We start from the raw sequence: 13,911 nt of genomic DNA, 5'->3' as shown, positions 1-13,911 counted from the left end.
GTGAATTATTGCTGCCAAGCACAATAGCACCAGCCCCTGTTGGCCAGGGTAGGCTCTTGGGGCCTGAGAAATCTTTTCTAAAAAAAGTTTCATGAAACTGGCATGTTCCTATTGGAAAGCTTCGGTTTCAACATACTGTCATTTTCTGACCAAAACAAAATTGAAAGACTGCCATCAGTCTGCGCCTGCTTGGTTACTGGCTGACAGATTTTGGTCCTTCAGCTCATCCAATTAATGCTGCCAATAGCCACTCACCGCAGAGGCATGGCATTTCAAAGGGATGAAAAGCCCTATGGCGGGATTCCCTGCCTGCCAGCACCTTCTGCCAGGGATGCTAGTGCAGGCTTGAGCAGTGTGGTGTGAGATTTCAAAGCGACAAGTCTGTCAGGCACCTTTTTGAAAAAACAGCATCAGCGCTGGAAGACTCTGACTGGCTTCCATCGGTAAAGCTTTTCCTCAGAGGTGTGATGGGATTGAAGAATTGTTGATTATTTTGATGCATAAACACTCTTCTGTTGCTCTGTTTAGTGGTGGTGTTATTTTAGGGCTTTGTCTGTATTCAAAGTTGCACTGGTTTAACTAGGGCACAGTCTACGCTACAAGGTTAGACACACGAAACTATGCCACTTGTGGATGTGAAATAGCCAAACCCCTTAGCAGTGTAGCTAAGCTGACCTAATCGTCAGCATGGACAGCACTAAGTCAACAGAAGAATTCTTCCATCCTAACTACCTTTTCTGGGCATGTGAATTATCTTTGTTGACAGAGGAACCCCACTCATTTGGCATAAGTAGGGCCTACGCTGAAGTGCTAGGGCAACACAGACTCAGCATTTCAAGTGTAGAAAAGCACTGAATTTGGTTTAATTTAAATTTATGTGAATTCTTAAATGCATTGACACCTGGCCTATGTCAGCTGAGTCTGAGTACTGAGTTAAATCAATGTAAACCATATTTGAACCCATCTAAGAGCATCCATAGCGGGATTTTGCACTTGTTTAACTAAATCAGTATGATAAAAACACTTTTAGTTAAACTGATTGATCTTTTTGTATACAGCCTCAGTTACACAGGAAGGGGAGGACACACATACTTGGCTAAGCGGTAGCTCTGCAGAAAAGGAGCTGGGAATTACAATAGAGGAGAAGCTGGATGTGAGCCAACAGTGTGCCCTTGTAGCCAAGAAGGCTAACAACAGCATATTGGGGTGCATTAGTAGGAGCACTGCCAGCAGATCTATGAGCAGTGCATCCAATTCTGGGCCTCCCCATTAGAGAGAGGATGTGGACGCACTGGAGAGAGCCCAATGGAGGGTGGCAAAAATGATTGTGGGGCTGGAGCACGTGAGTTATGACAAGAGGCTGAGGGATTTGGACTTATTTAGTCTACAGAAGAAAAGAGCGAGGGGGAGTTGATAGCAGCCGTTTAACTATCTGAAGTGGGGTTCCAAAAAGGATGGAGAGAGGCTGCTCTCAGTGATGCTAGTAGTGGTCTAAAGTTGTGATGGGGGAGATCTAGGTTGTATATTAGGAAAATCTATTTCACTAGGAGAGTGGTGAAGCTCTGGAATGGGCTACCTCAAATTGTTAGTGTCCTCCTTCACTTGCTCCAGCTTAGAAAAGAAGTTCCCTCTGCTCATCCGAATGTGGACAGTAATGTTGAAATCCTTTGCATAATATACTAGATTTGGATTCATATCCAGGATCAGGCTGGTCTGTGCATGTTATTTGTGTTTTTTTTTTTAAAATCATAAGTGCAGGGGGAAGGATAGCTCAGTGGTTTGAGCATTGGCCTTGTAAATCCAGGGTTGTGAGCTCATTCCTTGAAGGCCATTTAGGGGTCTGGGGCAAATAGATTAAAAAAATCTGTCAGGGAGAGTACTTAGTCCTGCTGTGAGTGCAGGGGCCTGGACTCAACAACCCCGGAGGTCCCTTCCAGCTCCATGAGATGTATAAATCTCCATATTTGTGAAGAGATGGAAACAGTTGGCAAAAGTGCAGTTGTTAGACTAACAATTGGCTAGAGAGAGGTTTAGAAAATTTGCAACTTTGGACTAATGCGAACATAGAATCAAAGGAAAAGAAAGGGAACTAAGAGAAAAGTGAAAGTAGAACTGAAGGAAAAGATGTGAATTTGAATAGTTCTGAATCTGATGCAGCTGCAGTTTAACTCTCTTATATCCATCAGCCACAGGACTGGGTGATTGCCAGATATTCAAATATTCTGGATAATAGAGAGGTATACCTAGCAATGCCACTAAAGAAAAGCAAGATTAGATATTAAGAAACAAATGTATGCAAAGTGTTTACCAGCAGCAGTACCATGGTACACTGTAAACATATACCATATTTGCCGTATTTAGTTGTATTTACTTTCACTGTTCTATCCTTATGGAAAATGTAACCAAAATATATTTATGGTTAGAATGCCGGCTCTTTGAGAGTTCCAGGTGATAGAATGCCAAATAGGAAAGGGTTTACTGTGTAATGGGCTATAACAGTACTGCCAATTCTAAGCACTCCAAAAATCTGACTCAGGCCCCTCCAAAAGAACTAGACTGCCTTCAGTATAATAAATTAGGGTTTGTTTCTTAGGAGTCACATTTTCAAGCTTTCCTCTGTAGCCAGGAAGGAAGAAACAAAAAAAAAAAGTTTGCTCACCCTGCTCTAGTGATGGAGGTTCTACCACTGCTCTAAGTAACCTATTCTAGTGCTTCCCCACCCTCCTGGTAAAATAGTTTTTCATGATATCCAACCTACACCTCTCTCACTGCAACATGAGAACGTTGCTCCATGTTCTGACATCTGTCACTATGGAAAACAGCCTCTCTCCATCCTCTGTGTAACCCCCCAGACTTCGCTGGCTATTCTGTATGTGACTGTATCGGAGGGGTAGCCGTGTTAGTCTGGATCTGCAAAAGCAACGAGGGGTCCTGTGGCACCTTATAAACTACCAGAAATGAATGAGCATAAGCTTTTGTGGGCAAAGATCCACTTCATCAGATGCAGGACCTGACCCGTCATTGCTTTTGTATGTGACTGGCTCTGCCTAATAAAAGGAGCAGAAACTCCCGTGCACCAGCTCAGCTGGGCACCTTTAATTACGAGGGTGACCATCCATGCCGTTTTTGGCGGGACAGTCCCGTATTTGGGACGCCAAAAAGTGTCCCTACTTATTTTAGAAAAGGGATGAATTGTCCTGCATTTTCCACCAGTAGCTGCTGGCCAGAGAGCATGGGGCCTGCAGGTTAGCTTGCTTTCCCCTTCCCCAGGGCTCAAGGAAGTGTGGGGAGCATGGGTGGCTGCCCTGTCCCCACCACATCCCTGGGGCTCTTGGAAGTGAGAGAGAAGTGCCATGGCTGTCCTCTCCCTGGTGCTTCCTCATGGCTGCGGGACCGCTGGGGGCTGCCACAGCCCAGGGCTCAGGGAGGGCGGGTGGCTGCTGCCTCCTTCCCAGCTACCCAGGGCTTGGAGGAGCTGGGAAGAGCGGCCCCTCCCCCCATATCTCTCTGTCCCTCACTTGGGACAGGGAGATATGGTCGCCTTATTTATTAGGGGGGTGGTGGAATTTCCATCAATGGAGAATTTTCATGGCAGGTTAAACACCTGTCAGGGATGAGATAGATGGTGCTTGGTCCTGCCATGAGGGCAGAGGACTGGACTTGGTGACCTTTCAAGGTCCCTTCCATTTCTGTGATTCTATGAATATGAAGTCTGATTGGAACCAAGTACAAATTTTAGAAGTTTTTTGTTGAATTGAAAAACTTAACAATGTTTCTGGTCAACTCAAAATGACTTTTTAAAACTGTTTTTGTTTCACTTTAGTTTTTTTTTTTGGTGGGACGGGGGGTTAACTGTAGGTGGGGGGGCGGGTTTATTAGCAAAACTAGCAAATGAAATGCTAGGTTTAAAAGAAAGGGAAAGAAAACGAAAGCTGAAATGAAAAAGACGAGATGAAACCAGTATCAGAGGGGTAGCCAAATTAGTCTGTCTCTTCAAAAACAGCAAGAAGTCCTGTGGCACCTTTTTGACTAACAGATATTTTGGAGCATGAACTTTTGTGGACAAAGACCTGCATCATCAGATGCAATTGATGAAGTGGGTCTTTGCCCATGAAAGATGAAACATTTCAACTTTTTCAAAATCTTTCTGTTATTTTTTCAGGAAACTATTCTATCATTTTACCTGAATTTACAAATATTTTTTTCCCTTCTCCCCAAAAAATTGCCTCTCCCGCTCTATTCCTTAGTGATAATCTGGTGCCTTAACTACAAGAGCATCCTGGATAGTGCAGGGGTGGGAGGGATTTTAGTCATGACCATGCAAGAGAAGAAGGGGGAGAAAAGTGTTTGGAGGTGCTTGTTTTGTTTTAAATGCTTGGCTCTTGGTTTTGCATGCTAATTTGGGGGTGTAACCATTTGGCTTGCCAACAAAATCAGAGCCTATTTTTAGCACCCTTGTCACCAGGATTTGCTTCAGTAGGATTTGATCTGGTTGATTGATTTTCGCCAAAGATCAGAAGTCACAGCTGTGATTTACAAATGTTTCTAATTTACAGTCTATAAACATTACTGAAGCACATGGCATGTGATGCTAAACAGACGCTGCACAGGATATTTTCACAAGGTAATCATGGAAATTAGAGATGGGACAGACGGATTAGGTCATCCAGTCTGTTCTCCTGCCAACCTTGGACTGAATTGTTTCTAATAACTCATTCTCCAGTGCTTTGTCCAGCCTGGTTATTTAAATTATGTGCATAATGATGCATTCAACACTACCCTGTGGAGACTAACAGATTCAATCTAATAGATGTTGATATTCTGCTTATGTTTTCCTTCACTTAATGTCATCCCAGTATTCCTAGCTAGGCTTCTTGGAGAGAACATAAACAAATCAGAGCAAGTATACACTTCATGTATTGATATAGGTTTGTCTGGGTGCAAGTTCTTGTCAAAAGCACAGCAGGCAAAACAGTGTGGCTGTGGAAATATGTATAAGCCAATGTGAACATCTGAAATAACTCTCTTTGGGGAGCCAAAGGTGAACTGCTTCTGTCACAATAAACACTTGTGGGCTGGGTCCCACAAGCAGTTAAACCAGAGCTGTGCACAAGTCAGAATTTGTTTTGTGGGGTGTTCAAACGTTTCAAAATTGATTTTTTTTCCTTCTAAGTCAGAATGAAAACAAAATTTCCTGCACAAGAAAAAATTAACTTTGGTCCAATTTTGACATTTGAAATTGTAATTTTATATTAATAATCTGTATTACGGTACAAAATAAACTTTAAAACAAGAAGTCATTTCAAAAGGAAAACTTGAGATGGATCTTTCATGTCACAGAACTGGAAGGCACCTCCAGAGGTCAAGTCCAGTCTACTGCCCTCACAACAGGACCTATGACCATGCCAGACCCTTGAAAGGCCCCCTCAAGGATTGAATGCACAACCCTGGGTTTACAGGCCACTGCTCAAACAGTTTCTTTTCTGAATATCTTTTTTTTCTAAACTGACACATTAGTTTGGCAAGTTTCAGCAAAGTGCCATTTTGTGATGAAAAAGTGTTTGTGTTTGAAAATTCCTCATCAATTCTACTTCAGCATGGACAGAGACAAGGTGATGGGGCAATCACCTTCTTTTATTGGACCAGCAGGGGAAAAAGAGAAGCTTTCAAGATGCACAGCACTCTCCTTCAGGTCTGCTCCCTGAAAAGGTTTCACAGCCACAGCATTGGAGAGTAAGTGAAATAAATCATGGGGGAAAATGTTGTTCTGTATTTTGTTTTAACCCATTTACTGTGGTGCCTTTGGGCAGTGACTTCATTTTAAAATACAACACTGTGGTTGTAAAGCCAAACTAGGGGTACAGGCAGAGGAAGGATTTAATCCTGCTATTAACTTGTTTTTTTTAATATTGATTGTCTTACAAGTTGACACTGACTCTGTAAGAACAGAAGCAGGTGCTAAGAGAGCCCTGCTGTGTGCAGCTAGTACTTGAGAAAGATGCTGGATTTGACAATACAGAGACAGAAGCTGTGTATTTATCCACAGGCACAGAGCAGTTCATGCTAGCTACCCCTGCTGAGCAGTACTTTGCTGTACAAGTCTTATTGCCTCTCCAAAAACTTCACTTCTTCTCGTGTACTGTATGATGCTCCAGTGCCCCAGATTACCACGTGACCCTTTTGCAGTCAGAGCTCACACCCCAAAACGTGTGTCTGAAAACACCTGTATAATTGCCTGTTTTAAAATCCTGTTGCTGTGTTTGGTGAGCTTAACCCATCTTCTCTTCTCAGTGCATCTCAACAGGGTTTGCAGGATGTGCTGGAAACTGGTCACACTTTAAGTATCCCTGTTTTCATTTGGCATCTGTGGTTGCTGCTTTCCCCCTGCTCGCCAGTGGCTGTAATAGATCCATTTTATATGATTAAACAATGAGCCAGCGTGAATCTCTCACAGGAGTTTACAGGCAAATTTGGCTTTTGCAGTGGATGATTCTCCATATCAGCTTGGAATCGGTCCTCCCAAATGGGCTTAGTGCCAGTGTTTCCTGTAAATTGAGTGCTTGGGCAGCTGCCCAGGAGGGATTCAGATGCTGCCCAGATGATTAGCAGTGCCCCCAGAGTGGGCAGCTTGCGTTTCTTTTGGTTCACCTCCACACATGCCTTGGTGCACGTAACAAAACTTATTCCGGCCATGGATAGAAAAAATTACCACCAACACAGCTAAGTGCTATAGTGGCCACTGGGAGACTGAAAAGTGAGATGACACATATTTGGCTGAGTCTGGTTGGCCTGTGCTTACTCCTGCTAATTTTGGCCTGTGTACAAGTCTCCCTGGCATAGAGCTGCCTGGAAAGGGTTCTCTGTTGCTTCGGGAGCCCAGAGGCAAGTCAAATTTGGCAGTAAACATTGAACTCTAAGAATTTTCTTCTGTAATGTGATGAAAGAACCTTCTCTGGTTCTTTTGGTCTGAAGGCAAAGAATGCAGACTAGCAGGCTAGTTTATACAGCATTTTGCATTCAGGATGTACCTAGAAAGTGCTTTGAAATGAACAAATGGGCTTGAAATGAACTGGGACTCTTACCTCTCCCAATTCAGTAAAATATTTAAACATATAAAGCAGACCCCTGAGATACACAAACACTTGAGTTGCTCCTATCTCGGGTTAATGCTATTCTTCAGCCTCGCCCTTCTCAAGTTCTCTTCACCAGTAGGTCTCCACGCTTATCTGCAATGTATATCTCAGGAGCCTACTGTATATGCTTAAATACTTTGCTGAATTGGGGCCTGTGCTTATTTTGGGATTTGGGCGTTAGCTTTAAGTTAAGCTCATATGCCTACTTAGCAAAGCAGGGAAGTACTCAAATATGTGCTTAAAGTTAAGCACCTACTCATGGGCCTTCCTGATCTGGGGCCTAAGCATGGAGAGAGAGTTCATCCCATAAATTGTGTCCAGTTGATGGCCCTCTGCTGAGACCACCAATGAGATCTGCTGGGGATGGTTGGGGGGGCAAAATGTTTCCACTCAGAACCTTTCTGTTGGTGGTGGGGGGAGGGAAAAAGGCAACGTGTGGGGGCTGCACAAGGAGTCATGTGCAACTCCCTGCATCCTCCCACCCCACGCTGAGGTCAGAGCCACGCCACTTCCAGTGTGTGTGTGTTCGGTTCTGCCCGCTCCCACTGCACCCCAGATCGGCAGCGCTCTCAGGCCGCAGCATTCCAGAGGAGCGGTGGGACCTCCCCTGCACTCACTGGGAGCAGCACGGCATTTCCAGAGGAGTGGGGAAGAGGGTGGAGCAGTGAGGAGTTGGAGCCTGGAAGGGGATGGGGGCACATGGTTGGTCCCCCCCACCACTATGAACCCTTCCCCCCAGTTACCACTGGGAAGGGGGATGGGTTTTTTTTTTTGCCCTCCCAGCTCTCTTCGAACCCAGATGAAACCCCCTGCCCAGCACCAGCCCGTCATCTGTGATGCTGATGTTTCCTGAAACACTGACCCACAGAATTGAGTTCATGGTTCTGTAACTCTCCAAGGAGCTGGAGCCTGCACCCTTTCAATCCAGCCTGCTTCCATCTCTCTGGTGCTGCTTTGTCTCTGGTTCTGAAAGCTGCTGTGTGTCTGCAGCCAAGAATTACTGCTGAGCCCCTAGACGTTGTGTAACGTGGAGAGCCAATGGACAGTTGTGATGAATCTGGGTTTTACCCAGCTGCCACGAGTCTCCCTTGCAGACCCATAATGCCCCCACTGGGCCATGCTCCCTGGGCAAGCCCAGACAGCAGAGCTGCTTCGTTACCCCGTGAGAACTGGATCAAAGCAGCTTTCTCTTCAGCTGACTTGTCATTCACCAAAGCAGCTGCTCTCTGCCTTGTGCATGTGCCCTGACACTCTGCGGCGTGCCCCAGGGTGTTCATCTGCCCTGAGATACATCTCACACCTCCTCTGCGGTGGGAGTTGGAGTGAAAGCAGCGGCTGGGCATCTGCCAAGAGATTGCAGAGGCTAGTGCAGATGGGACTGGCTGGCAGGGCTCCCTCTGACCAGTAAGGGAGTGAGGTTGGCCACATCTTCCCACCTAATGCATTACTGCAGCTGTGAACATAGGAATGTGGGGGGTGCTGCAGCTCTCCAGGGCTCCCAGCTACTGCCCCACAGGCTCTGCTGCCAGCTCTTTTCCCAGGGTCCTTGTTGCTGCCCTGTCCACTGGCAGCTGGCGCCACATACCAAAGCTTTGTCCTCTGCCTCAGCTGGTGCAGCGGGCGCTGGGGTGGGGGATGGGGGGGGTGTCAGCACCTCCAGTCTTAGCAATATTCCCCCACCCCTGGCCATGAAAGCAGAGCGTGTTTGTGCCAGGTGGGCCCAGTGGAGTGAGGCTGGGATGATTACCTGCTCCCTGCTCGCTGGCTAGTAGCAGGTTCTTTCCTGTTGTGTGTCAGGCAGGTCAAGGCAGAAACAAGGGAAGTGGTCATGGAGCTCCCAGCGGTAGAAATGCTGTGTCCAGGGGAGATCCCCTTCCTCTCCTGCTGCTTTGGCAGCCTTTGATTCCTGACACAGCACCTCTTCATCCTGCTTGGTGTGAGCTGGAGCCATGACAATGATGACAAAGCTGGTTCCTGGCTCCCCAGATGGGGTGCTGCCAGGTCTGCAGTCAAAGCTAAGCTGCTGTCCGGGCTCCAGCTGCCCCCAAGGTTCCTTAGCTTGCATCATCACTGCAGAGTGGGTGGGTTCCAGCCCAAATTACTGGGGCTTTAACACCCCTTCCTGCACAACTAGGTCAGCTTGTCTGGTCTCAAAGCACCTCCAAGCCCAGTGCAGAGGTTGTTCTATGCAATGTGGACATTGGGCTTGGAGAAACTGGATTTATAACAGAAGGTTCATCCCTAGGGTTTGAGAAGTGCTGCACCTGTGGTAGACCACAAACGCTAGGGCCCCAGCATTCACCTATCCAGCTGTTGTGTGCAATGCCAGATGGAAACCCAGTGGGTCTGGGGATGGAGTAGGCTATAAAAAGAGGCACAAGAAAATGAAGGAGTGAGTGGTAGCCTGAGGTGCTATCCATCACTAGCTCAGGAAGGGAAAGGTCTGGACATCCCTGGCAATAAGCACTCTAGAAATGTCAGGGAGAGAGATCCAGGTGACAAGCAGCAAACCCACTTGCTCTGCAGAGCAAACCAGCAGTCATGTAGCACTTATATTATAATTGGAGATGCACATCTCCTGGAGCTGGAAGGGATCTCAGGAGGTCATCTAGTCCTGTTCCCAGCCCTCTTGGCAGGGACCAAGCACCATCCCTGATGTCTATTTGCCCCAATCCCTAAAGGGGCCTCCTCAAGGATTGAGTTCTCAAGCCTGTGTTTAGCAGGCCAATGCTCAAACCACTGAGCTATCCCTCCCCCTGAAGACTTGAAAGACTAACAAAATGATTTATTCAGTGATGAGCTTTCGTGGGACAGACCCACTTCTTCAGATCAATAGCTCTCAGAGGTGCAGCTCTTTTCAAACCCTGGGGATGAACCTTCTGCTAATACATCAATAGCTATTGATCTGAAGAAGTTGGCCTGCCCACAAAAGCTCATTGCTGAATAAATCATTTTGTTAGTCTTTAAAGTGTTACATTTCTGCTGGTTTGTTTTGTTAGAATACCGACTAACATGGCAACCTCTCTGTTACTATTCATCTGCAGAGGTGAGGCTGGAAGGCCTGTGAGTTGCATGTGGAAGGCGTTTGGATGCTCCACTGATAGATGTCAGTAAAACCTACAAGCGGATGGATGTTCCTTGAGCTGAGAGTTAAGCACGTGCTATATAACTGTATTCATGGCCTGGTTCTCAACCTACTTATGTCAGCATAAAGTTTGGTATCCGAGGAGTTACTCTGGCTGCAGTTGGCACAGAAAGTCATTTGGTTTAGGCCAGAGGTCTGCTATAAGTGCAAAGTGAAAAAACAAAACAAAAACTCCTGATTAGTTTCGATAAACGGTGAAGGTCTAAAAGCTCAAAAATGAGCAACTCCTATCCAAATAGCAAACGATAAGTGATCTCAAAACATTGGATAACTCCCCCACCATCCCCCAGAGAGAGAGAGAGAGACGTTTCAGGAGTGAAAATCAGGGAGACAGTGGAACAAACACACAGGTCAAGTGTGAGGAAATAGAATACGTAAAAAGTTTTGTGAATGTCCTGCACTAAACATGTATCACATTACTAACCATTGCATATGCGCTAGTCTTAAAATAGGGCTTACAAAAAGTACCGTTTGACAGTATGTATTACGAACTGTCTCGTATTCACACACATTGTGGCTCTTAAATTATTGAGATTTTTACCGAATAGGAAAAAATGGTGGTTCTTGCTATTTTGGTTGCTGACCCCTGGCTTAGGGCATGTCTTTCATATCCAGTGTGTCCCAAATGTCTTTACAAAGCACTGACTTGTAAAGTGTCTTTTAATGGGAACTGTTACATATATATTGATCGTGCAGAGTATTGGATGTTGGAGCCTGCGTTATTGAATCTGCTGTGTGTATTGCAATGGGATGAGGGTGGCTAGAGACACTTTTAGCTTGTGAGAAGGGAGTCTTGTAGGCTATTCCTGGCTCTGCCATTGACATGCTGTACGACCTTGGGAAACTCACTTTGCCATTTTCTCCTCCCGGCCTCTGTCATGTCTATTTTGACTTTGTGGCTGGACTCTCTCACTATTTGCATGCAGAACATGTAGCACAGTGGAATCCTGGTCTCAGCTGGTGCCTCTAGGCACTACTTCAGTGTAAATGTTAAATATGCTCATGCAAGAGTGGGATAATCCCTGCAGTTGCAAATTAAGTTACTCATCTTGAGTGGATGCTGTGGTTTCCATGGAGCTGATCAGTTCTGTAGCTGTTTGGCTGTGTGATTTCACAGCCGGTGTACTTCACTGCCTGGGTTGGCTTGATCTGTAACCCCACCACCAGCTAGAGACCCCTCCTAGAGTAAAACACTGAGGTGTCTAATGTAATGATGTCACTGGTGGTAGCGTAATTCTCTAACTGTGGGGGGGGGGGCTGTCCACGGTGATTTTTCAAATAATTTTGGGTCCTCTCATCAGCACTGGGCTTTCTCCTCATCCAGATTTTTTTTGTAAATGCTGGAGCTGGCTGGACATCACAAAAGACTAACAGCCTCTCAAGCAGCTGTAACTACCAACAGGTAGATTTAAACCTGGGACCTCTGGGGTTTAGTGCAGGAGCCTCTGCAGTTTGAGCTAAAAGCCAGCTGCCTCTTAGCTACCACTGTAGAGGTGACTCATTCTTTCACTCTGGAAGTGGTCTCGGTGCCACTAAATGGGACAGTGAACCACATCCAGTAGGTGTGTGGGTTACACAGTTGTATCACTGGTGCAGCCATGTGTGCTCACCTATCACTCCCCTTCACCAGGATCTGCAGTTAAAGCTTGTCCGTACACCGCCATATCGTAGGCCAATCAGGGTGCTGGTCACTGCTACGTGTGATGGTTTCTGTGATCTGAACTGGGCTGAAATGACTGGGCTCATTAGGAACGCAGCAGCTGGATTCCTGGTGGTGTATACAAACAGCATTGGCGTAGACTAGGGGTGTGCAAAGTGGGGGCACACCCTCTCGGGGGGGGGTGAAATTTCGATTGGCTACTGGGTGTTACAGTCATCCAGCTTATTAAAAATGTTGACATATGTTACAGTTTTTATGGGGCTGTATTCACATTTATACACCAGTATATGATATTTTTACATTCTACAGACTTATTTTCTTACCAAGGCCAAAAGGTTTTGGTTTTGTTCACTTTTGTTTTCCATATGAACATAACCAAAATTTCCATCCATTTGGATTACGCTGGGGGATGGGGGCTGCTAACTGCAGGGATGAAAAGTGGGGCCCTGGGTAAAAAGTTTGTTCAGCCATGGAAGATTCCCAGGGCACTGCCTGGACACTGTGATGTGTTTCCTCTCTCTTCCTTTCAGGACTTACTTTTGCTTAGCAGGCATTCCCAAGCTAGGGTTTGTGACAGACGTTGGTGGGGAGGGACCACTGTTCCCTTTCTTGGTGGCTAGCTGCAAATGGAAGGAGTGCCAAAGGGTTTTGCAGCTACAATGGTTTGGAAAAGGCTGAGACCCAATGTTTTCTACAGCTCAAACAACTTTTATCGGTTTGATTCTGGACCAGGTGGGCTGGTGAGCAGGGATCCAGCCAGCAGCAGGAGCCACCAGTGATGATGGGAGGGGGATGCATAAAATACAGGTCAATTTTCCCTTGTTAAAGGTTCGGTCAGGAGGGTTTAAATACAGGACTGTCCCTTTAAAATCGGCATGTCTGGTCACCCTCCTCTGAGAGTTACCAGCACGGGTTGTAGGTGTGTATATGGTGGGGGGAATATTTAATCAGCAATCACATCACATCCTTTTAATTGGTGCATTGCAGTTTAATCACTAGGCAGTGGTCTGCGTTTGTCTTTAGTCATTCTCCTGAAAGCCCTTGCAAGGCGCTGTTACCTCTCGGAGGTCATATCCCCAGGGCCTCCAGTCTTGAGCTGAGCACCTTGCGGGTGGTGATGATGTGCATTAAACATTCTGTCTCTCTTTCCCTTTTGCCCCCTGCCCCATGCAGAGGAAGTGAACTTGCTGGACAGGCTGACTTCTTCCACGCAGGACTTCACCAATATTTCCCTCAGTTACGATGAAGCCAACTGCAGTGTCTTGGAGATTGGGCAGTACTCCACCCTTAGCATCCCCACCCGGGAGGCCTTTGGGGACAGGTAGGGAGTCTGATGGGCTTGTGTTGCCTCTGCCAAAGGCTGCCCTGTGGCTTCCTTAATTCTTAGCTTTCCAGGGCCTGGCTTTGCAGTCTGAATAATGTTCCTTTTGCTTAGTTTTTTTTTGTGTGGCAAACTAGATAATGAGCGAAACTTCAGTTTATCACACCCGATGCTACAGCATGTGGTTTGCTTCCCTCTCCTAGGTTTGCAGATGAGCTGAGCATGTTGGTTAAACTTAGGTACTCTCTGAAGGAGGAGACCAGCCTCTTGACGATCCTCAGTCATCAGAACCATGTTCTGTTCCAGATCAGGATTAATCCCCATGCCTTGGTCTTTGTCAGCACTAGGAGGCAACATTATGAGTAAGTTTCACGTGAGCTCTTTTCTTTCTCTACCCCAAAATGGGGGGTGGGGGGGCAAGGAGAGGGAAGGGGAGAGTTTCCAAAAGCAGGCCCTGAAGCTGAACCTGCTCTACACTTGGGTTTGGGGGACAGGTGTAACTGCCCAGGCAAGTCATGCTGCCAGCATGAGGCTATTTGTTATGCCGGTGCTTCTACAAGTTTTTGTCTGTCACCTTGGAGTTGCACCCACCTATCCATCCACTGCCCACTCCAGTGCCTGTCTGAAAAAGTAGCACCATTGTCGTTTGCAC

At 46.4% G+C, this 13,911-nt stretch overlaps 1 protein-coding gene across 1 annotated transcript in view; it reads left to right on the top strand.

Annotated features, from left to right (window-relative positions):
• COL27A1 (collagen type XXVII alpha 1 chain) overlaps window positions 1–13,911 on the top strand; it is a 259,743-nt gene that overhangs the window by 58,925 nt on the left and 186,907 nt on the right. Inside the window, exons 2-3 of the mRNA XM_075015103.1 lie at window positions 13,112–13,259; window positions 13,463–13,621. Of these exons, the coding sequence (XP_074871204.1) occupies window positions 13,112–13,259; window positions 13,463–13,621 (307 nt within the window). The remainder of the gene's footprint in view (window positions 1–13,111; window positions 13,260–13,462; window positions 13,622–13,911) is intronic.

Source organism: Carettochelys insculpta, chromosome 21, assembly GCF_033958435.1.
Source record: "Carettochelys insculpta isolate YL-2023 chromosome 21, ASM3395843v1, whole genome shotgun sequence".
NCBI classification, from domain to species: domain Eukaryota; kingdom Metazoa; phylum Chordata; order Testudines; family Carettochelyidae; genus Carettochelys; species Carettochelys insculpta.
Note: the sequence above shows the minus strand (reverse complement) of the source record. Positions and strands in the feature narration are given on the sequence as shown.